This window comes from Salmo trutta, chromosome 24, assembly GCF_901001165.1.
Source record: "Salmo trutta chromosome 24, fSalTru1.1, whole genome shotgun sequence".
In the NCBI taxonomy this organism is placed as follows: Eukaryota; Metazoa; Chordata; class Actinopteri; order Salmoniformes; family Salmonidae; genus Salmo; species Salmo trutta.
This window is the reverse complement of record NC_042980.1, coordinates 9,942,295-9,968,552: the sequence shown is the minus strand read 5'-3', so window position 1 is coordinate 9,968,552 and position 26,258 is coordinate 9,942,295. Positions and strand designations below refer to the sequence as shown.

Here is a 26,258-nt window from a genome sequence, read left to right as displayed (position 1 = left end):
TTTGCATAATAGGAAGATGAGATAGTAGATTTGTTGATAATATGAATTTGGATATTATTAAAATGTAGGGGGAAAAAAAGGAAGGGAAGCGCTGCCAGTGTACACAATAGTAGATCTTTGTAGATGCTCTGTCGTTGTGATGACTGCAGAGTGTATCACATTCTCTTTCTCTGAATCATGAGCTGGAGTCCATCAAAGCAAGAGAGAAAGTTTTATTTGTAATGAAAAATATCAGTGATCATTTGCTGCTTTACACAATATTTCCTCATAGGATATGTCGAGTCATGGTACATTGTAGATAAGTAAATAAAAGCTACAAAAATAATTGCTGTAAGTAATATCATTGAGTTACACAATACATTTTTTGAAACTTTAGGATGATTTGGATATAAAGCGTGAATTATCCTAATACAGGTACCATTAACTTGCATTGGATTTGTGACACAAATGCTAAAAAGTTAGCATTTGAAACAGTGGATAAGGTAAACAAAACCAAAGAATGGGTTGCTGTCATACTTGGTCCATAGACTGCTTACAGGGTACGAAAATCATTAATAAATTATCCCCAAATAGCAGGAACAGCACCATTTAGTGGTCAGGATGTAGGACCCAACAACTTCAATGACTAATTTCTCTGAACAGGGGAAATAAACATCACTCTTTTCACTTAGAATACATTACATTGGATGAAGAAACAATACTGATAGCCACATGTCCATACTACTTGTCGAACATAGAGAACTGACACTATATACTCGTTGTTGGGGTGGGATTGGCGTGGGGTGTGGGAGGTCCGTGGATGACTTTTGACCACTTCTTTTGATTCCTCATGTCTTACCCATTGTTAGAAAAAGTCTGGTCCAAATCGGATGTTAGGTACTATAATTATTGAATATTATATGAATCATATAAATTAAAATGGCCAATTTAGTGCAATAAATTAGCTTAATTTCTCAGAGATTAAATATTGTTCCAACAAAATAATGTTGCAGGAATGTTAATGTTAACAGAAACAATTTCAGAACAATCTGAGACGGTGGGTGTCAAAATCCTCTTTCTTGTTCTTTTTAAGGTGGAAGGGCCCTGTAGCAACATTGCAGCAGTTTTTTTTCCAATCAGTGCATGATCATTCCTGAGTTCAGTCTTGGAACACATAAAAACATACTATTTGTACACCAACTTATAAATGGAGGAAGAAATCAACAACAACAAAAAATTACATTAATACAGAAACAATAAATGTACATGCATTTGAATCCAACTGATTGTCTGGGCTGACTGATGTTGCTGATCTTATTCTCCAGTGAAGGTAGGGTTAGCCACGGTGGTGGTCGCGTTCATGAATAGTGGATTGTCTCCCTATTGAGAGGGACAGTAAATTACATATGATGAAAAATCAGTAATGTATGGAACTCAAATATCTGGAGTGATAAATGCGGTGTCTTGTTTTAAATAGCTGCTGTCTTTTCCAGCCATACATTTATAGCAAATCACAACATTGGCAAGGATTTCGACTTACGCACAGTTACTGATAAAATCTTGCAAACACGCTTTATTTACAAGTCTCCTCAGGTTCCGGAGACCACAGCTCTATCTATTCTCAAAGGGCCCGATCCCAATTAAGAATTTATGCCTTTCCTACACATACCTTTCCTACGCACTTCTCAGTATTTGTTATTCAGACTTACCTTACTTAGTCGAGTAACGCGCTCAGCAGGTGTGGCTACTTTGCGCACTCTGAATACATTTAATTCAACCACTGTAAACCATCCCGCTTGCGGCCAACATATTTCCTCTTGGAGTTTTCATTCAGTGGGATTTTCAGTACTTTTGTCTTAAGCCATCCCTTTAAATATGATGCACCTTTAATTAGAATTTTGTCGACAGACTCAATAGAATATATTGCGAGAACGGGTTCAGAATATAAGGGTCAATGAAAGAAAGCCATCTATGCATATTCATCTCCGTTTCAGCACCAACTGGTAGATTTAAAAAAAGACTCTGATCTTGTAGATTATTTAGGCACATTTTTGGGTTAGGAAAGTATGTATGAATCCTTTAAAAAAACTTGGAGAGCATTTACGCACAAAATACTGTACAGAAAATACAGTGGTTTGATTCCTTCTGAAAGTTACCATATTAAAGTTCAATCCATTAAATATTGGAATGTGGAAAAAAGTACAATAGGGGTTGAAAAATAATCCTATAAATCTACCCTAATTCTCACTAATCATGGAACTGTATGACAACGGTCCAGTTGTTGTGAACCATGTGCCAGGCTCCAGGTATAACCTGCGGTCTGAGTTCCATAATGATTCAAATAGGCTACATGTCCTAAATTATTACACAACGTTAGCCTAAGATGATCCACTAATGCTAGCGACCCTCAAGAACAATTTACAAGGACATGAGAGGGGAAAGGAAGGTAAAACGGAATGGAATGGAATAATGCAAAAATAAATGTCTGTGGGTATTACTGACAGTGGCTACCGATAGTGGCTAATATTTAACATGATACAAATTGTAAAATAAAATGGAGAAAAGCCTGGGCATATAATCAAAACATTCTAAAGCTCATACATCAGCGTTTCCCAAACTCAGTCCTCTGCACTCCAAAGGGTGCACATTTAGTTTTTTGTCATACATAGCTGATTCAAATAATCAAGTAATCATCAAGCATTGATTATTTGAACCAGCTGTCTAGTGCTAGGGCAATGCACCCTTTGGGGTCCCCACGACCAAGTTGGGAAACACTGGCATACATCAATTCGGCAGGTTCGATCCTACATAAGCCTATAGCTTGGGTCTCCAAATTTCATGCACACATATTAGAAGGGTACACAATCAGAATTCTGATCGGCACTGCTATTTATATCCCATTTCACTGTGTAGTACATGCCATGTTGGTAAGATTTTCAGTTTGCTTCCATATGGCTGGTTTCCCATTAGTGTCCAGGGATCTTAAGGAAAAATCATCTAAAATAAATTGCTATATGTATTTACAATCCCCTTCTCCAAATGGATTACTCATTTACATAGCTCTTATCAATAGACCTTATCAAGTTGTAGATTACAGTGCATGGAGAATGGTGCTATTTCTATCAGAAGAAATGAAGTAAATGCTTTTCCCACTTGGAACTGGTAGGTTGGTTAGATCTTATTCATGGTTTCCTCACGCGTAAAGGTGGTAGAATTATTAGGGAACCAATTCAAGGTCACGTATTCATTTATTCAAGCTCCACTTCAAACTAATAGTGTGTGAATAGTATGTTATTCTCATGCTTAAGTTCTTTGTCAGACTACGCATCGAGAGAAAAGCGCATAAAAAGGGAATAATGAATCTGAGCCAAAGTGATGATTTCTATGAAGTAGCAAATGTCACTCACCGGCGTCCACTTTTCTTTCTTCTTCTCATTCTCAAACCTGCGGAACTCCTTCACGTCTCTCCAGTAGAGGAAGCCTTTGATGATGAGCAGGATCACTAAGCCGATCAGGGCCACGGCCGCAATGGCACCTCCAATGATGGCGTAGATGTTTGGCAACTCCGGACACTCTAAAACAATTATGACAGACATTAACAACCATACATTTTTAGGCAGTCCTGAAGGCTATAGCATGTTACGTTTACTGTGAAAACATTTGGTAGCAAACATCTCTCGGACACTGTGATTCAGATGCTTTCAATGTGCCTTGGAGGCTTTATCTTGATGCCCATCAAACAACGTGGTCAGTCAATTAAAACCCTAGCAGACATTTCTGTTTTCTGTGGGCAATGAAGGTAACATGGGCATACTTTTTAGTTGCACAAGACATACGTCTCTTACCTCTGGTCTTTAGTATCTGGGCAGAGTAGTTGTCCTCTCCATCCAACTGTTTAATGGTAAAGAACACCCGGCAGTTCTCCACATCCCTCACGTCACAAGGCTTACCAGGTGGCAATGTCTCCACTATCTCAAAGTCATTAATACTCTTACAGGTCTGGGAGCAGTTCTTACTGAACGGGCCTGTCGCAAAGCCCAGACACTCGATGCACTTCCTGAAAATAGAAGAACGAGGGAGAGAGTGGAAAACTTCCTTGCTCAACATTTTGTCTTCTCCCTTAAGGACTTTAACACATGCTTTGGTTCCAAAACCCCTCGTTTTGAGTAAGATGGCAACACGCAGAAATTATATTTTTAAGTGCTACATTCTATTCTACCAGTCATCCTTTACGGTCAATGGTAACCATCTTTGTTTGTCCTATGGTTGTGATGCAATTTAACATGTACACGATGGATCCAACAACATCACCTAAAGGGGCCAGTGAAGACAGTGGTTGAGTGAGTGAAAAAGGTGGGCCCATGCCGTCTTACCCCTTGGTTATACAGGGAATCTGGCAGGCGGGACAGGTCAGACAGTAGGGCCGCTGGTAGCCCTCCATACACTTGCACTGGTTACACTGGCATGTGCCCCTGCCGCTGCACACACTCCCGCTTGGTGTGCGACACTGCTCGTCCGACTTCTTGCATTGGCAGGCGGTGCCTTCGTACTCGGGGCTGCAGTCGCAATTTTTACAACGGCATTTCCCGTTCCCTTCAACACAGAGACGTGATTTTAGGTCAGAATTCCTCTTTGTATTATTTTAATACTTCACATGTGTACCCTCAGTCATAATGAGACTGTCATTAACAGATCGCAGTTGTTCTTTCTATTGTTATACAGTACATGTACTGTAAATATATTTCCATCTATATTTCCAATGTTTCTGTATATATCTATTTATCTATTTTATTTATTTATTGATATTTTCATATATTTTATCAGACTGCACCTCCACACAGTTTGTTCTGAAACTTCTCGCAGCTCTCGTTTTCACACTCGCAGTGCGTGCCGTAGTAGGTGCTGCCGCCTTGTAGGGCGTAGCACTGGCAAATGCCACACACACAGTCCCCTCGTCCTTCGCACTCCGTGCCGTTGTCCTTCCGGCATGCCGCCCTCAGAGAGCTCTCATCCTTCTCCCCAATGGAGCACTCGCACCTCTGACCCACGAAGCCGGCTTTGCAACTGCACAGAGTTGGGAGGAAATAGCCTACTGTACTGATTGCTTGTGAAGACTTTACATTTACCACCCCCCAAAATTGTGTCGGCTTTTTGTTCCCCCTGAATACAGAGAATAGAAATACAGTATAGAAAATAGAATGGAATAGATGGATCATATCAATCCATGTTTCTCAGAAGGCCCTTGGTTTTTCAGGTGACTCAATGCACTTCTAGGGGGATGAAGGGGAAATCATGCATCATATATTGGATTCAATATTGACTATATCAACATAAGTTGGAAAATATTGAGAAAACAAAAGCACATGCTATTTGTTTTATATCCCAGCTAATGCCCGTCTTACCTGCACATGCCACAGTTGACTTTGCCCTTATTGTTGCAGTACGTGTGATTCTTCTCCTTGGGGTCATCACATTCACACTCGCAGTGAGTCGACAAGCTCACCTTCATCTTGTCTTTAATGCCCAATGGGCCAATCAGAAAAGACACCTCCCTGTCTATACATTCATCTGCCGTCACTGTTACGTTGAAAGACACCTGAGAGGAATTCAGGAGACGCAATGAGTACATTTGTGGTTTGCGTTTGGATAATGTTTTTTGCTATTTATTATCATTTAACTAAATGGATCTAAAATAGTGAATAAGAGTGTAAAAAAATATTGTGTAAGATCATACAAAAGATTTTGCTTTGACTCTTATGTGGATGATGTTAAAAATATTTGTTGGTCTGATGTGATTAATAAGTAGCATCCAGATACTGCAACTGATGAATTTATGAAATTGCTTCTTCCAATTATTCATAAACATGCACCTGTTAAGAAACTGACTGTTGGAACTGTTAAGGCTCCATGGATTGATGAGGAATGTAAAAACTGTATGGTTGAAAGAGATGGGGCAAAAGGAGTGGCTAATAAGTCTGGCTGCACATCTGACTGGCCGACTTCCTGCAAATTGAGAAATGATGTGACTAAACTCAACAAAAATAAGAAGAAACTGTATTATAAAGCCAAGATCAATGATATAAAGAATAATGGAAAAAAACTTTTAAGTACTTTGAATGAAATTATGGGCAGGAAAAACAAATTTAATTCCATCTTTCATCGAATCAGATGGCTTATTCACCAACTATTTTAATGATTACTTCCTTACATGTAGCAAAGTGTGCAAACTTAGGCAGGAAATGCCAGCAACAAACAGTGAGCCATTGTATTCATGCATAAAAAAACTAGGAAAGAAAAGCATTGCAAGTTTGAATTTTGTAAAGTTAGTGTGGGAGTGGTGAAAAATGATTGTTATCGATCAACAATGACAAACCTCCTGGCATTGATAACTTAGATGGAAAGCTACTGAGGATGGTAGCTGACTCTATAGCCACTCATATCTGTCATATCTTTCATCTGAGCCTACAGGAAAGTCTTTGTCCTCAGGCCTGTAGGGAAGCCAAAGTAATTTCGCTACCCAAGAGTGGTAATTACTTTGGCTTCCCTACAGGCCTGAGGACAAAGACTTTCCTGTAGGCTCAGATGAAAGATATGACAGATATGAGTGGCTATAGAGTCAGCTACCATCCTTTACTGGTTGAAACAGCAGACCGATCAACTTGCTGCCAGCTCTGAGTAAACTGTTGGAAAGAATTGTGTTTGACCAAATACAATGCTATTTCTCTGTAAACAAATTAACAACAAACTTTCAGCATGCTTATAGAGAAGGGCATTCAACATGTACTGCACTGACACAAATTACTGATGATTGGTTGAAAGAAATTGATAATAAGAAGATTGTGGGAGCTGTACTGTTAGATTTCAGTGCAGCCTTTGATAATATTGACCATAACCTGTTGTTGAAAAAACATACAGTACCAGTCAAAAGTTTGAACACACCTACTCATTCAAGGGTTTTTCTTTATTTTGACTATTTTTCACATTGTAGAATAATAATGAAGGCATCAAAACTATGAAATAACACACACGGAATCATGTAGTAACCAAAAATGTTAAATAAATCAAAATATATTTTATATATGAGATTCTTCAAAGTAGCCAACCTTGGCCTTGATGACAGCTTTGCACACTCTTGGCATTCTCTCAACCAGCTTCATGAGGTAGTCACCTGGAATGAATTTCAAATAACAGGTGTGCCTTGTTAAATGTTAATTTCTTTCCTTCTTAATGCATTTGAGCCAAACAATTGTGTTGTGACAAGGTAGTTGTGGTATACAGAATATCTCCCTATTTGATAAAAGACCAAGTCCATATTATGGCAAGAACAGCTCAAATAAGCAAAGAGAAACAACAGTCCATCATTACTTCAGTCAATCCGTAAAATTTCAGGAACTTTGGAAGTTTCTTCAAGTGCAGTCGCAAAAACCATCAAGCGCTATGATGAAACTGGCTCTCATGAGGACCGCCACAGGAAAGGAAGACCCAGAGTTACCTCTGCTGCAGAGGATAAGTTCATTAGAGTTAGAAATTGGAGCCCAAATAAATGCTTCACAGAGTTCAAGTAACAGACACATCTCCACATCAACTATTCATAGGAGACTGTGTGAATCAGACCTTCATGGTCAAATTGCTGCAAAGAAACCACTACTAAAGGACACCAATAATAAGAAGAGACTTGCTTGGGCCAAGAAACACGAGCGGTGGACATTAGACCGGTGGAAATCTGTCCTTTGTTCTGATGAGTCCAAATGTGAGATTTTTGGTTCCAACCGCCATGTCTTTGTGAGACATAGACTAGGTGAACGGATGATCTCCACATGTGTGGTTCCCACCATGAAGCATGGAGGAGGTGTGATGGTGTGGGGATGCTATGCTGGTGACACTGTCTGTGATTTATTTAGAATTCAAGGCACACTTAACCAGCATGGCTACCACAGCATTCTGCAGCGATACGCCATCCCATCTGGTTTGCGCTGAGTAGGACTACTATATCATTTGTTTTTCAACATGACAATGACCCAACACACCTCCAGGCTGTGTAAGGGCTATTTGACCAAGAAGGAGAGTGATGGAGTGCTGCATCAGATGACCTGGCCTCCACAATCACCCGACGTCAACCCAATTAAGATGGTTTGGGATGAGTTGGACCGCACCGCAGAGTGAAGGAAAAGCAGCCAACAAGTGCTCAGCATATGTGGGAACTGCTTCAAGACTGTTGGAAAAGCATTCCAGGTGAAGCTGGTTAAGAGAATGCCAAGAGTGTGTAAAGCTGAATCAAGACAAAGGGTGGCTACTTTGAAGAATCAAAAATCAAAAATATATTTGGTTTGTTTAACACTTTTTTGGTTACTACATGATTCCATATGTGTTATTTCATAGTTTTGATGTCTTCATTATTATTCTACAATGTATAAAATATTAAAAATAAAGAAAAACCCTTCAATGAGTAGCTGTGTCTAAACTTTTGACTGCTGCTGTATGTGTTATGGCTTTTTAACCTCTGCCATTTTGTAGATTCAGAGCTATCTATCTAATAGAACTCAACGGGTTTTCTTTAATGGAAGCTTCTCTAATGTCAAACATGTAAAGTGTGGTGTACCACAGGGCAGCTCTCTAGGCCCTCTACTCTATTATATTTTTACCAATGAACTGCCACATGCATTAAACAAAGCATGTGTGTCCATGTATGCTGAGGATTCAACCATATACGCATCAACAACCACAGCTAATGAAGTCACTGAAACCCTTAACAAAGAGTTGCAGTCTGTTTTGGAATGGGGGGGGGGGCAGTAATAAACTGGTCCTGAACATCTCTTTTTGGTAGTTTTTGGTACAAATCATTCCCTAAGTTCTACACCTCACCTGAAACTGGTAATGAATGGGGTAGCTGTTGAGGAGTTGAGGAGACTAAATTACTTAGTGTTACCTTAGATTGTAATCTGTCATGGTCAAAACATAAAGATTCAATGGTTGTAAAGATGGGGAGAGGTCTGTCAGTAATAAAGAGATGCTCTGCTTTTTTTACACCACACTCCAAAAAGCAAGTCCTGCAGTCTCTAGTTTTGTCTTATCTTGATTATTGTCTAGTCGTGTGGTCGAGTGCTGCAAGGAAAGACGTAGTTAAGCTACAGCTGGCCCAGAACAGAGCGGCACGTCTTGCTTTTCATTGTAATCATAGGGCTGATATAATTACTATGCATACTGTACCAGTATCTCTCTTTTTAAATTGATGTAGTTCTGTCCTTGAGCTGTTCTTGTCTATTAATGTTCTGTATTATGTCATGTTTCATGTTTTGTGTGGACCCCAGGAAGAGTAGCTGCTGCTTTTGCAACAGCTAATGGGGATCCTAATAAAATTCCAAATACCAAAGTATAACACTTTATAATAAATGTCACTAATTAGCCATTCTATTAATTATGTTGCTTATAATTACTATAAATGTACATAAGTGTTTACAAAAAATGAAATACATATTACTGTTTTATCAATAGTTGATTAATACTTCAGTTATTATCAAGTGTTACCATATAATCTTTTGGTATGTGATAGTCTTTTGCTTCTGAGCTCTTACCAATGTTCCTACTTTGACGTTATCACAGACCCCCTTGTCCCCTGCGGGTCCCCCTCCAGGACAGAGTGGAGTGTAAGTGACTCTCACATTGTCAGGGAGAGCATCATGTGTCACCGTCACTTTGGAGGAGAGCCTCTGTGTCAGACACAAAACAGTCTCAGAGTTGACACCAATGCTATATCACCAGAAATAAATCATCCCAAGCAAATCCAAACTGACACTTTATTCCTAGAGATACTAGAGGTTTATGATAAAAATCAAGTAAGGTTCTACACATTAAACACATAATTATTGGAGTACCATCTTTTTAAAAGAGATTTGTTAAATGAATAACAAAAGATTGTAAATATCTGAATAAGAATGAAACAACAATTGTAAATGTCTTACATTGTAGGCAGCTTGGATCAATTCAACAACATTTTTGGAGTCCTCTGACAATACTCCCACCTCAGACTTGGGGATCATTCTACTGAGTTCCTGGAAGATAGTTAGGCGAGACAACAACACATCACAATTGAATCAAGTACATTTTCCCTCAACAGAGTATTTTTTGTTGGGGGGGGGGGGGGGGTCAGGTGTACTGTGAGAGTTATTTAGGATACTCTTCATTATTATGTGGCAGTATTAATAGGTTACTGCATTACATATGTTGGCGTTTATAACAATAGAAAAACTGAGGAAGAAAAAAGAAAGAAAGATCGAAGGAAAGAAAGAGTCCACTTACCCTGTATACATTCTCCATGCTCTTTGTCACAGCAAAGATTGGCTGAATGTTGTTCTTCTCTAACTGTGAAGCCACTTGACCAACAGATGGGTAGTCCTACATACAGAGACACTTAACTTGTACAACCTCAAGAATGTAATTGTTTAGGGCCAAAACGGTTGGAATATACAGTACAGGCTTTAGTTCAGTCCAGTCATGCTGTTGCATTCATTACATATTTTTTATATTCTCTTATGGTATTTTTCATATCCAGTACAGTATATCAAAGTCTTGGTAAGGACCAATCATACTGAATGTGTCCCATGTCACCATCACATACCATGTCATTGCTCTTAGTGTACAGCTGGTTGTCCATGTAACATCTCTCGTCGTTGGGCTCCAGTATGCCAGCCAGCTTGCCATCCCCTGCCATGTGGAAGCCATCATCGGTGCTCAGGACGATTAGCCGAGTGCTGCTATTCCTCCAGCCAATCCTGTCCTGTGGAAAACAATTGGAGGCTTCATGTAAAATGGATGGAAAAGATGTGAAAAAGTCTACATCCCACATTGGAGTTTTTTGAGTCACACTCACAGAGGAAGTGTGAGTCACTTTATCTACTGTTCCCGCATGCAAGCCTCATGCAGTGCTATGTTCAGCCTATCATGTGTGAGGGAGTGTTGTGTCTGAAGATAGCAAAAAGAGATTGGTGTTACAGAAGTGAACTACTTCCCCATCTACCTATCTATCTACAGAATGTACTTATCTATGATACACAATGCTGCTTTGACAATAGGTTAACCAAACATTATATTGATGTTCAATGTCAGTATGTTGATAGAACGTTGGTTCAATCAATTTTTTCCCTGTGGGATTAGACTACTCTTACCCCACATACTGCTGCCTGCATGATGGCGTCCAGCGTCCCTTCAGGGGAGTCCAAGTTCCCAGAGATGCGCTGCTTGTCTACCTCCCTATTAAAGTCAGCTTTGTTCTCTGTCATGCTAAGAACATGCCTGTAGCCAAAGGCAGGTTGACAGAACTGCTCCTTTTCGGCGCATGGCTTCTTCAGCTTCTCTGGGTTGGTGTTAGTGAAAGGCAGGACAGTCTTGTCTACGAAAGAGCCGAAGCCTGCAGCAAAAGATAAAGGTTATAAAAATAAGGTTCATGGACACTCATAGATAGACTAGGAATTGAGGCTGAGACAGACCTTGGTTCAAATACTATTTGAAATAATTTGAAATACTTTAGTTCTGCTGTTGGAATGGAATTAATAGAAACGTCCCAAAAGGGTAAATCCCACCAACCTGGCACCCAAGGTATGCTAAAACAAATGCAAATAAAAGAGTCAAATAATATTTGATGATATCACCTATTCGCCCTTGTTTTGTGATGCCTTGCAGAGCTTTAAAGAGCTCGTTTCCCAGAGTCTTGATGCTCCTCAGATCGTCCTCCATGGAGTAGGAGAGATCCATCAGGTAGTAGAGATCAACAGGATAGCCCTCCACTCTCCGAAAGTCCAGTCTGAACGTCCGAGGCAGCCCTGAACAAAGCAAAATCAAGGTGAAAACTGAAATCTCAAGCACATAAAAATATGTAAAGTCAAAAGCACATGATGATAATGTGATGATAATGTGATGATGAAATGTAGGTTATTTATTTGCTATTTTAAGATAATTTCATTCTGTTTGATTACTTAGGGCTACTTTTAATATGTTCCAGCCATAGAGTTGGACAGAGGGCATAAAGCCAAGGTTAGGTATTTACTGCCACACGCAGTTATGGAATGATTGCTGAGGAGTTTAATTAATTGGCAGATCCCTGGTGGTGACCTGGATGTAATTCTATGATCCTTCCTTAACCCATAGGAAGTCCCACCCAGTTGACTACTTCAAAATGCTGAAAGTCTATAATAGCGCTGCCCATGCTAAAACAGCCTTTTAGTCCTTCATCCAACTACATGATTTTATCCATTTTCAAAACATGCCAGTCATCTTAGAACCCAGTTTGGGCTGTAATGCACCACTAACATTGGAAGCCATCCACCGTTAAACTCCACCAAAGAAGAAGAAAAAGACAATTTGGCCATTTTGAGAACACCCACCTGGTCTGAGCTCCAGATTGACCTCCTGAGGACGCAGCTGGATGGGTTCGTCCTTGACAAATGCATTGGTGGACAGGGGGGTGTTCTTAGTCACAGTAAGGTTATTCTGGGGGGATATGATGTCTTTTTCAATGCAGCCCCTCTTTTCTAGCTGAGCCCGGGTGTCACAGCGAGCCGCTTCTTGCTCACCTGGATTGGTGAAGTTCTGGGAATGGGACAGACATAAACTCTGGATTTAAAATAAGTGTGTTTGGATTAATTTTGAATGGTTAGGGCCCTTAGATATGTCAACCATGTCTGTAGACGCTCTATCAGACTATCAACAAACTATCCTGTAACTCAAAATGTTACTTTTTCTTCAGTTGCCCATTCTCTGTAAACGTTGTTGCAGTTGACTGTCCTTGTGCACAGTTACACATTTAGATGTAAATGACTATTATTCAAATGATGGAAATAAAATGGGGTCTTCACATGCATATGCTAGCACACCAACCCACATACTGTGGCTTAACACCTTCATGCATATTCTCAGCTCTGTTTGCATATACTTCTTTACATAGACAGCCAAATGCATAATGCTAGCAACTAGCAGCTGTGTAAAGTAATTACGTAAAAATACTCCACCAAGTCATTATTTGGTGGCTTCTGTACTTTACTATTAATATTTTTGACAACATTTGCTTTTATTCACTACATTCCTAAAGAAAATATTGTACTTTTTACTCCATACATTTTCCCTGACACCCAAAAGTACTCATTACATTTTAAATGCTTAGAAGGATGAGAAAATGGTCCAATTCACACACTTATCAAGAGAACATCCCGAGTCACCCTTACCGCCTCCTATCTGGGGGACTCACTAAAAACTAATTTGTAAATGATGTCTGAGTGCCATCTGGTATGCTTAACATAAGGAATTTGAAATAATTTATACTTTTACTTTTGATACTTAAGTATATTTTAAACCAAATACCTTTAGACTTTTACTCAAGTAATAATTTACTGGGTGACTTACACTTTTACTTTAGTTATTTTCTAAAAAGGTAATGCCTCTTTACTTTTACTCAAGTATGAGAATTGGGTACTTTCTCCACCACCGACACCTAGTGTACCCACACAGCTTTTATACATACATGGGAACTCACAAAGGTGTTAGCATTTGGGCCCACACCTTACTCTCGTAGTTTACGTCTCTAGTTTTAGCACTACTGTCACACATATTTGTGCTCCTCACCAGTTGTTTGCACCACGTGCAGTACGCTCCTGATCTGATGCAGTCGCTGCAGGAGTTGATCACCGTTTTGGAACATACTTCCACTTCCTGGGAGAGAACTAGGGTAAACACACACACACACGCAGGATGACTCTCATTTTGTAATTGTGAGACTTTTCAATATCAAGAGGGGATTTGATGACTGTAAAAACTTACCACCTCTGCCCGTCAGCAGGAGTAGGAGAGACACACACTTATACATTTCCTGGTGACAGAAAGAGGGAACAGCCGTCAGTCCATCAACCTTGACCATGTCGAAGACTATTACAGGCACACCTTTTAGATATCCAGTGATATATCTTTTACCATTCCAGTACCAGTAAAAGATGCATGCGCTGTAGATGAACATACACTTTAAGAGGTCTTACACCATTACAATCTGATGCACATTATATGGCCACTGTACAACGCACTGTCTGAGCAAAAACAATATTGGTGGATGTGATCAACAGTCTCACTTTTAAGGGCAGTTGAACAAAATAAAACTGAGATGGATCCATTAGAAGTTCAGAGTCAAAGAAATGAAGAAAAAAAGAGAACATCAACAATAGCCACCACAATATCGCCAGGCCTGGAAACTTTCACAAACATTCACACCCACAGTGCTTGTTGTTAATAGTATCTTCAAAAAGTATCTTCAAAAAGTATCTTCAAACAAAACTCATTGCAGCCAAGATCATAATAAATTGTTCCAAGTAAAATGTTTGCTGTGCAAATTCCAAAAAAGAGGAAATGTAAAATACATCCACAGGGAAAAGCACACGCAGGATATCAATGTTATATGCTTAATATTTTCATTTCTTTAGAGCTAGCACAAAAATGGGTGTTAATGTGCTGGCTCTAAATAAATTAAAATAATGTAACGCCCTGGCCATAGAGAGGGGTTTTTTGTTCTTCATTTTGGTTAGGCCAGGGTGTTACATTGGGTGGGCGTTCTATGTTCGTTTTCTAGGTTTTTTGTATTTCTTTGTTTTGGGCCGTGTGTGGCTCCCACATAAGGAGCATGTTTTTCCTTTGGGTTTTGTGGGTAATTGTTTCTGTTAGTGTTTGCACCTGACAGGACTGTTTGGCTGTCGGTTTGCTTATTTTTGTATAGTGTTCTTTCTGCTATTAAATATTCAATGATGAATACTAACTCCGCTGCACCTTGGTCTACTCTCTCTCACGACAGCCGTTACAAATACAAAGCATATAACTTTGATATCCTGCGTGTGATTTTCCCTGTGGATGTATTTTTTCGATTGTTTCTATATCTGCAGTATTAACCTGTCTGGGGTATGTGGGACGATTTCGTCCCACCTACGTAACAGCTACTGATATTCCAGTGGCGCGATTTTTGAATCGTTAGAAATACTATTACTTCAATTTCTCAAACATATGACTATTTTACAGCTATTTAAAGACAAGAATCTCGTTAATCTAACCCCACTGTCCGATTTCAAAAAGGCTTTACAACGAAAGCAAAACATTAGATTATGTCAGCAGAGTGCCCAGCCAGAAAAAATCAGACAGCCATTTTTCAAGCTAGCATATCATGTCACATAAACCCAAACCACAGCTAAATGCAGCACTAACCTTTGATGATCTTCATCAGATGACACACCTAGGACATTGTGTTATACAATACATGCATGTCTGTTCAATCAAGTTCATATTTATATCAAAAAACAGCTTTTTGCATTAGCATGTGACGTTCAGAAAACGCATAACCCCCGGCAAACTTCCGTTGAATTTACTAACAGTTTGCTAAATTACTCACGATAAACGTTCACAAAAAGCATAACAATTATTTTAAGAATTATAGATACATTACTCCTCTATGCACTCGATATGTCCGATTTTAAAATAGCTTTTCGGATGAAGCACATTTTGCAATAATCTAAGTACATAGCCCGGCATTACAGGGCTAGCTATTTAGATACCCACCCAGGTCAGCATCCACCAAAATCACATTTCCTATAAGAAAAATGTTCTTACCTTGCTTGTTCTTCATCAGAATACACTGCCAGGACTTCTACTTCAATAACAAATGTTGGTTTGGTCCCAAATAATCCATCGTTATATCCAAACAGCGACGTTTTGTTCGTGAGTTCTAGAATGCTTCTTCCCGGTTTCGCGCATGGCGCATTGGCGTGTCAAAAATGTCTAAATATTCCATTACCGTACTTCGAAGCATGTCAACCGCTGTTTAAAACCAATTTTTATGCCATTTATGTCGTAGAGAAGTGATAATATTCCGACCGGGAGTATGCATTGAGCCTAAACAGCCGAATAAAATTTCTCCTCAGAAGCGATTCATGCACGCGCATCATTCAAAGGTCCTCGGAGCATCCACTTACAAAAGGCGATAATATGTTTCAACCTGAGGCTCCCTCGTAAACCTTCAGTTATTTCGCGGGCTCTGAGAGCCTATTGGAGCCCTGGGAATTGTCACGTTACAGCTAAGATCCTTACTTTTCAATAAAAAGATGCAAGACGCACGACTCCTTGTCAGACAGGGTACTTCCTGCTTGAAACCTTGTCAGGTTTTTGCCTGCCATAGGAGTTCTGTTATACTCACAGACACCATTCAAACAGTTTTAGAAAATTCAGAGTGTTTTCTATCCAAACCTGAACAATAATATGCATATTCTAGCTTCTGAGTTGGTGTAGGAGGCAGTTAAAAATGGGAACATATTTTTCCAAAATTCTCAATACTGCCCCCTAGCCCAGACAGGTTAAACAATGTTATACAGTATGTAACTGAATGTCTAGAATTAAAACAATATTTAAAACTCTAAAAGTTGGACTTAAGTAACTCTTTAAATATATGGCTCTGGCATTTATTAGCACTGGTCATAATGATTATGTGCTCGTTCTGTTTGTGGTAATGGAGACTACTATTGCCATAGTTACTTGTTTTTGTGGACTCACGGCTTCACACCATTACAGCGTTGAAGTAAACAGGCCATACATGGTTATACACTGTGTTTTGTAAATTAATTACTTTAAATATCCATTTTGCTTACATGACACTTAATCTTTTCTCATGGAGGAATCAATAGTTCCATTTTCTGACATTGGGCTGCTATAATGGAAATTAGTGAGCAACTGTCACGCCCTGGCCATAGAGAGCCTTTTTATTCTCTATTTTGGTTAGGTCGGGGTGTGACTGGGGGGGGGGGGGGGTGTTTCTGTCTAGGTGTTTTATTTCTATGTTGGCCTGGTATGGTTCCCAATCAGAGGCAGCTGTTTATCGTTGTCACTGATTGGGGATCATATTTAGGCAGCCATTTCCCCACTGTGTTTTGTGGGATCTTGTTTTGAGTTAGTGCATGTAGCACCGCTGATGTTACGGTTAGTTGTTTGTTTCCTTTTGTTTTGTAAGTTTCACTCAATAAAATATGTGGAACTCAGAGCACGCTGCGCCTTGGTCCGTCTCTCCACACAACTGTGACAGCAACACAGATAAAGAGGGTTTGCATATGGAACTCCATGAACTAAAACCACACATACTGAAGACAAATCCACTAATAAGAATGGAGAGACTAAAGAAGATAAAATGATCATTCCAAAGCATAGCTACTGTTACAGCCTGAATGTACAATGGATTAAACTGGTCTCACTCTGTTTGCCATAATAGTGTTTAGCATGATTTTAGAATAACTACCTCATCTCTGTAACCCACACATACAATTACATGTAAGGTCTCTCAGTCGAACAGTGAATTTCTAAAACAGATTCAACCACGACGACCAGGGAGGTTTTCCAATGCCTCACAAAGAAAGGCAACTATTGGTAGATGGGTAAAAAAAAGCAGACATTGAATATCCGTTTGAGTATGGTGAAGTTATTAATTACTCTTTGGATGGTGTATCAACACCCTTAGCCACTACAAATATGCAGGCATCCTTCGTAACTCAGTGGCCAGAGAGGAAGGAAACCACTCAGGGATTTCAACATAAGGCCAATGGCGACATTAAAACAGTTACAGAGTGAAATGGCTATGATAGGCAAAAACTGAGGATGGATCAACAACATTGTAGTTACTCCAAAATACTAACCTAATTGACAGAGTGAAAAGAAGGAAGCATGCACAGAATACAAATATTCCCAAACATGCAACAAGGCACTAAAGTAATACTGGCAAAAATGTGGCAAAGCAATTAACACTTTGTATTCAGGAAAAAAAAGTTATGTTTGAGGCAAATCCAATAGAACACATTACTGAGTACCACGCTCCACATTTTCAAGCATAGCGGTGGCTGCATCATATTATGGGTATGTGTGTAATCATTAAGGACTGGGGAATATTTCAGGGAAAATAAATGATGGAATGGAGCTAAGCACAGGCAAAATCCTAGAGGAAAACCTGGTTCAGTCTGCTTTCCACCAGACACTGGGAGATGAATTCATCTTTCAGAAGGACAACCTAAAACACAAGGCCACATCTACACTGGAGTAGTTTACCAAGAAGACAGTGAATCTTCCTGAAAGCCGAGTTACAGTTTTGACTTAAATGTACTTGAAAATCTATGGTAAGACCTGAAAATGGTTGTCTAGCAATGGTTAACAACCAATTCGACAGAGCTTGAATAATTTTTAAAAGAATAATGAGCAAATGTGTGAAGCTTTGCAGCTCCTTCAGGGTTATCTTTGGTCTTTTTGTTGCCTCTCTAATTAATGCCCTCCTTGCCTGGTCCGTGAGTTTTGGTGGGCGGCCCTCTCTTGGGAGGTTTGTTGTGGTGCCATATTCTTTCCATTTTTTATTAATGGATTTAATTGTGCTCCGTGGGATGTTCAAAGTTTAAGATATTTTTTTATAACCCAACCCTGATCTGTACTTCTCCACAACTTTGTCCCTGACCTGTTTGAAGAGCTCCTTGGTCTTCATGGTGACGCTTGCTTGGTGGTGCCCCTTGCTTAGTGGTGTTGCAGACTCTGGGGCCTTTCAGAACAGGTGTGTATATACTGAGATCATGTGACACTTAGATTGCACACACTTTATTGAACTAATTCTGAAGGTAATTGGTTGCACCAGATCTTATTTCGGGGGCTTCATTGCAAAAGGGGTAAATACATACGCACGCACCACTTTTCAGTTTACATTTTTTTTTTTTTTTTTTAAACAAGTATATATTTTCATTTCACTTCACCAATTTTGACTATTTTGTGTATGTCCATTACATGAAATCCAAATAAAAATCAATTTAAATTACAGGTTGTAATGCAACAAAATAGGAAAAATGCCAAGGGGGATGAATTATTTTGCAAGGCACTGTATGGGGCTGAAAACTATGCTCAAGGCCATCATTGAAAATAAGAATTTGTTCTTAACTGACTTGCCTAGTTAAATAAAGGTAAAAAAAATGTAGAATCTCCGCTGAGAGTACTCTTAATACAGGAATAGGTTTGATCTGGTTCTGGGAAATAGGCCCATACGAGTCATTCTAGCATTTCATTAATCCATGACATCCACCATCTCAGATTGTTCTGTAATTGTTGCTTCACTTAGAAAAAAGTAAGATTGGCATTCCTGAAACGTTATGTTGTTGAAATATTATTTTATCTCTGAGAAATTAAGCTAATTGATTGCACCCAAATTGGCGATTTTACAGGAGTCAGATAATTTTCAATAAATATATGTCAAATTAAGAGCCAACATCCACAGGCACTGCATATGTATTTCTATGGTAAATCCTTCAGAAGAGGACAGATAAGCTCACAATATAGAAGTTCCGCCTATAGAACTATAATGCCAGATGGCAGCTTGATTGACCCATGAAAAGTATGTGATCATCAGCAAATGAAATATTCATCTCGGATCTCAACATCCAATCATGGGAAAAGGATTAAATCCTTATATTACAAGGTCTATATTCCAAAGGTATTAGATTAACTTTCTAAGGTATATGGGATAGTATTTTCATTTTCAGATGATAAGAGTGCACAGAGTAAACTGCCTAATACTCGGGCCCAGAGTAAAATATTTGCATATTATTAGTATATTTGGATAGAAAACACTCTGAAGTTTCTAAAACTGTTTGAATGATGTCTGTGAGTATAACATAACTCATATGGCAGGCAAAAACCTGAGAAAAATCCAACCAGGAAGTGGGAAATCTGAGAATTCTAGTTCTTCTTTTGAATCCCTATTGAAACTACAGTGTCTGTGGGGTCATGTTGCACTTCCTAAGGCTTCCATTGGCTGTCAACAGCCTTTAGAAACGTGTTTCATCCTTCTCCTGTTACTGGGCAGAAAATAGGAGCTCAGTCAATGAGTGGACTGCCTGGGACCAGTGAGTTGTTTACTGCGTGGGCACGTTTTGCGCACCGCTCCTTCTTTTTCCTCTGTAATGAATACGCTATTGTCTGGTTGGAATATTATCGTTGTTTTATGTTAAAAAAGACCCTAAGGATTGATTGTAAACAACGTTTGACATGTTTCTACGAACGGTAATGGAACTATTTGACTTTTCGTGTCTGGATTTACACTCGCGCGTTATGCCTTTGGATAGTGATCTGAACGCACGAACAAAACAGAGGTATTTGGACATAAATATGGAGTATTTCGAACAAAAATAACATTTCTTGTGGAAGTAGGAGTCCTGGGAGTGCATTCTGACAAAGATCAGCAAAGGTAAGAGAATATTTATAATACTAATTCTGAGTTTAGTTGACCCCAGAACTTGTTGGGTATCTGTATAGCTTGCTTTGATGGTTGAGCTATGTACTCAGAATATTGAAAAAATGTGCTTTCTCCGTAAAGTTATTTTAAAATCTGACACAGCGGTTGCATTAAGGAGTAGTATATCTATAATTCTTTCAATAACTGTTGTAAATTTTATCAACGTTTATGATGAGTATTTTTCTAAATTGATGTGCTCATTCACCGGTAGTTTTGGTGGGAATACATTTTCTGAACATCATTTTTGGATATAAATATGAACTTTTTCGAGCAAAACATACATGTATTGTGTAACATGAAGTCCTATGAGTGCCATCTGATGAAGATCATCAAAGGTTAGTGAATATTTTAGCTGTATTTTTGGTTTTTGTGATGCATGTCCTTGCTTGGAAAATGGCTGTGTGGTTTTTCTTGTGAAGCTTATGTCCTAACATAATCTAATTTTATGCTTTCGCCGTAAAGCCTTTTTGAAATCGGACAATGTGGTTAGATTAACGAAAAGTTTATCTTTAAAATTGTGTAAAATAGTTGATTGTTTGAGAAAATGAAATGATGAGATTTTTGCTAGCGTCCCACCTAGCCCATAGAAGTTAAATACAGTACACTATATAGGACTGGCTTGAATTGTGAGGATGATCACACAATACATTTTCATATTGAGACAAATCTATTGGTTTTCTACCCAAAGTTGTAAAGGAAATGTTGTGCTCTATTTTAATAAACACAAGAGACCAGCAAAATGGATAACAGTGTGATGGTATAGCAGGAACAGCATCATCTAGTGTTCAGAACCTGGTACGTTATGGTAAATAATGGAAGTGACTTCAATGACAATTTCTCTGATCAGGGGGAAAAAACATCACCAGATTCACAGGGAGTACATTACATATTATGGAGAAGCAATACTCCAAGCCACAGCTTCATACTACTTGTCAGACATAGAGAATGATACTGTATAATTGTTGTTGGGGTGTGATTGGCATGTGGTGTGGAGGGTCCGTGTGTGGCTTTTGACCATTTGTTTTTGATTCTTCATGTTTAATTCATACTTAAATGTAGGAAGATCCAAATTGGATGTTGGGTACTACATGTATTGAATATTATCTGAATCCTATAAATGAAAATGGCTAATTTGGTTTATTTTCTCATTTGGCTTCTGAGTTATATTTGCTTAAATTAGCTTAATTTCTCAGAGATCACATTATATTTCAACAAAATAATGTTTCTGGAATGCTAATCATATATGTTACTAACTACAGAAGTTATTTTAGAACAATCTGAGACGGTGGGTGTTGAAATCCTCTTTCTTTTGCTTTTTAAGTTGGAACGACCCATACTCTTGTGAAATATCTCACTTCTCAAATGGTTAACTCGCAGTACTTAAGCAATGTTTCTTGCCTCACTATCATTTAGTAAGTGGTGAGCAATCCGCCACAAATGTGTGTCAACTAAATGGGTTAATATTAGAATCATTAAATGCTCCACGTTAGGCTATAGAGAAACTAATATTAGCCGGAAAAAACAGTCTGTGAGCTTTTGTTTGTATACTATTGGATAGCTACTGTCATTTTATGATATTTTACATTATTTCTAGTTCATCGAGAGTCATCTTTGCTTAGGAGTTTTTTCTGTTCCTCCAAAGACATTGCATTAGAGTTACAATGTTAGTTCCTCTTGCAAATCTTTATTTGTATATGTATTGATAAATCAACGAAATGATCTATGACAGTTAAACATTGGGTCAACGTCTAGCTGTAAATAGGTCTTTCTAAAAAATAATGGGCCAAAGTGTGACATTGGGATAAACATTTCAAAATGGTTTGAAACGAAAACATTCAAATTATTACCTCATTCTAAAATATGTGAGAATAATGTGGACATTGCCTGACAAAATATTATGTTTGTTGCATGTATGGCGATTTTTCTATAGCCTATGTGGCCGACACAGGCACACAATACAGCCATGAATTGCTCTAGCATTAATCTCACCATTTGAATCTCACCATTGCTGTTTTTATAATGAGAAAGTGACCATAAACCAGGCTCCTTTTTTAATGGAAGGATTTGTATGGAAATCCAAGAAATCCAAGTTGAAGCCAGCATTACCTGTTGTCGTCCTCATAATAACCGCACAACACCCTTCAATTGAAGTGGCGGGAAACCAATGAAAGTGGCCACATCTCTCCCAAAAAGGATCAAAAATGAAATATTGGCTAACTGTAAAGGAGTAGGAGAACTTAGAAATTGGCTACAACTTTTCAAGCAACAAGTCGAGGAAATGTCTGGTTTACAAGGTAGGCCTATTCCAGTACTTACATTTCTGAACTCCAAATTCAAGTTAAAGTAGGCTTCTTCAAGCCCCTTGTATTGTTTAAAATTGCAGGTGTAACATGGAAAAATAAATATATTTGTCATGTTATTTCATTACCAGATCATATTGTGAATTAACCCTCTAGGCTACGTATTTTGTTGTCATTATACCCAGAATAATTAATAGGAATAGCGTTGGGTGTTGCACAATAGTTTAGCCTACACAATTGCATACAGTTGACTCAGTGTCCAATCAGAGGCATAAAAAACATATGAAAACAACAGCTGTTCGTCACTTGACTGTCATTCGGGAAATTCCTTCATAGATTAGATGATGATATGTGAAAATATCAAGGCGTAACAAATCAGCTGGACACCAAATGCGCATTCAATAAGTATCAATGCACGTTTTAAGTATCTTTCATTTAGAGGCATTTGATTTAGCAATTGCATTTATTATTTTGAATTAGTGTGCCTATGAAAACTGTTTTCACCCCGTAATATAAGAAGACGCCAAATGTTACATAGTTACACTGCATTTCTGAGATCTCTATACAAAAAACACCTAGATCCAGGATTATTACAGGGTTGAAGTTCAATGTCTAATGCTTAATATATGATATAAGGACAACTTACAATGCAAGGACAGAAAAGTAATACAAAAGGAAGGGAAGCCCTGCTAAGGTACACAGTAGTAGACTTTAGTAGACAGAAGGTGCTCTTTCACAAAGGCTATGCCGCTGAAACACGTCAGAGTTTTAACATTTAGTTTCCATTGAACATGCCATACAAATAAAGGCATTTCAATTAATTATATGAAGAGTGCCTTGGTCCTCCTTTCTTTTTGATGACAGAAAAGTAATGTTTATGTCACATGATTTTGGACAAATCCATCACGACACCAACCATGATAAAAGATTAAACATAGGTTTTAAATCAATTCATGAATTCTATTGAATATAGCCATGATTCCCCCTTATATCTCAATGTAATGACATGAAAAAAATGGGCAGATTTTATAGAAAGAACCAAATATGTGCTGTAGTATATGGAATAATCATACAGTATATGGCTCAAGTGTAATGGTTCTCTCTTTTACACCTCACAGAGCTTGGTTCCTCTCTTCTTCCTATAGTAGGTTCCTGTCTTTCTAGGGAGTTTTTTCGAGCCACAGTGTTTCTACATCTGCATTGCTTGCTGTTTGGGGTTTTAGGCTGGGTTTCTGTAAAGCACTTTGTAACATCTGCTGAGGTCAAAAGGACTTTAGAAATACATTTGATTGATATATTTTATATAAATCCTTATAGTCTGACAATTGTAAATCCTGAACCTAAATCTTTGATCTGATATACCACAAAAGTACATTATTTTCTACTTTGATCAACTCTAGTTTATCACATTAAAAACTAGTATCTGTATGCTTTTCCTAAAGATAGAATGTCCCATTAGTTACATTTAGTAATCAGTTATAAAGTAGGCTTAATAAAAAGGTTATTGTGCCCAGTAACCTTGCATGAATCAACAAACATACATCTTAAATACAGCAGTAAGGATGCTACTCACAAAAGTCAAGGTGCTGCAGCTCCTATGTAACCCTCAACTCACTGTCATGGGTGTGTTCTCTATGTGGGTGACTGACTGCTTGAGATGAATGTCAGTTAGCTTGTGAAACACAACCACCCACATGACAGGAAGGCTATGGAGGGAAATAGTATGAACATAGAGGAAGTGTACAAAACACTTTTAAAGAACCCCTGCTCTTTCCATAGACTGACTAGGTAAATCCAGGTGAAAGCTATAATCCCTTACTGATGCCACTTGTTAAATCCACTGCAAGTATTTTGTACACACAGTGTATAATATAATTAAGCAATAAGGCCCGAGGGGGTGTGGTATATGGCCAATATACCACGGCTATGGGCTGTTCTATGACACAGCCTTTAGCCGTGCAGTAAAAATAAATGTTTCGGCATACATATATGGTCTGATATACCACGGCTTTCAGCCAATCAGCATTCAGGGCTCGAACCACCCAGTTTATAATATTCATAATAATAGATCATCTTTGGTATGAACCATCTCAGGCATGTGTGTAATAGGGATGTAGAACTATGACCTTATGACCTTCCTCTTTGAGTGAGCTATAGAACAACTGGAAGGCATGTTTGTTTAGTAGTCCTTGTGCATAGAGTTGTATGGTTTGTTTAACTTTTCAAACAATGGTTTGCTTGGCATACATTTGTAAGTGAAAAAGTGAGTCTCAGCATAATTTTGTATATGTGGAATTTCCTGATACTTACCATCATAACAAGAGAAGCTGAACAAGACAACTTCTGACAAAGTATAATTACATTTGACATTTTGTCATTTAGCAGATTCTCTTATCCAAAGTCCAGTTAGTGCATTCATTTTAAGGTAGCTAGGTAAGACAACCACATCACAGTCATAGTAAATGTAAACTGAAATGCTACAGTACATGATTCTGAAAGAGGAAGTTAAAATGTGGCAACAAGGCTATCTGGATGTTATTGTGTCAGACTATGGGTAGAACTGACTATTGTGACATTAGTTTATAAATACATTCATTTTAGTTCATTGATTCATTTACCATTATCATAAGATAGCTTGGAGGTTGAGGCCTAGAGAAGACATATTCTCAAACTGTCATACACCAGAGTAAGTTAAAAGGGGGCATTCTGGGATTCAAACAACAACAAAGCAGACACCCGGCAACATTTTGGTGAGCAGCTGTAACGCCCTGGCCATAGAGAGGGGTTTTTGTTCTTTATTTTGGTTAGGCCAGGGTGTTACATTGGGTGGGCGTTCTATGTTCCTTTTTCTATGTTTTTGTATTTCTTTGTTTTGGGCCGTGTGTGGCTCCCAATCAGGCACAGCTGAAGGTTGTTGTTGCTGATTGGGAGTCACACATAACGAGCATGTTTTTCCTTTGGGTTTTGTGGGTAATTGTTTCTGTTCAGTGTGTTTCCTGACAGGACTGTTTCTGGTAATTTTGGTAAAGTGTTCTCTTTTTGAATTAAAATTCTAATGATGAACACATCCTCTGCTGCACCTTAGTCTAATTCTGACGACGGCCGTTACAACAGCTGAGGGGTGGGGCTCAATAAATGTAACCACTCTCAAATTCATAGACAGAGCTATGGATGGAAGGACTGATCATCCAAGAGATCAAAATGACCGTTTTAACCATGTTTTCAAGTTATACAGTCTTTGTTTACAATTGGATGGTTTACAAACAGTGGAGTAAAACAAGCTTATATTTATGGTTGTGATGAAGTAAGACAGTTGAACTATGCTCATGATGCATTTGTGAGTTACATTCTTAAACAATCAATGGCTATATATCATTAATTAAAAGTCCAAAATGAATCTATCAATCCAAGATTGCCCCTTTAAAATGAACTGTGGCTCTGAAAAAATATTGACTAAAAAGTGCTATTGATACACAATTTTATACCGTTCGTTATCCTGCACATGAGAGTAGATGTAAAAATATAGACATCACAAAACAAGATGTCACTGGTGATAGTATACTATGTCTCCATATTTTGGAAAAGTTGACTATGAAACAGTTTAGAGACAATACACATACAATACCTATTTTGAGTGTCAGAAAAGTCGGTATGGTAAACGG

At 38.4% G+C, this 26,258-nt stretch overlaps 1 protein-coding gene across 1 annotated transcript; it reads right to left on the bottom strand.

The window, feature by feature from the left end:
• Positions 1 to 195: 195 nt before the first annotated feature.
• Positions 196 to 24,277, bottom strand: LOC115160650 (integrin beta-2). The gene is made up of 16 exons (XM_029710892.1): positions 24,170 to 24,277; positions 13,786 to 13,834; positions 13,591 to 13,688; positions 12,357 to 12,561; positions 11,625 to 11,795; positions 11,142 to 11,383; positions 10,595 to 10,753; positions 10,276 to 10,371; positions 9,939 to 10,028; positions 9,552 to 9,686; positions 5,382 to 5,575; positions 4,811 to 5,043; positions 4,353 to 4,572; positions 3,825 to 4,036; positions 3,387 to 3,553; positions 196 to 1,359 (listed from the first exon to the last, which is right to left on the bottom strand). The coding sequence occupies exons 2-16, from the start codon at positions 13,829 to 13,831 to the stop codon at positions 1,294 to 1,296; spliced, it is 2,334 nt and encodes a 777-aa protein (XP_029566752.1). The 5' UTR covers positions 13,832 to 13,834; positions 24,170 to 24,277; the 3' UTR covers positions 196 to 1,293.
• Positions 24,278 to 26,258: the final 1,981 nt, after the last annotated feature.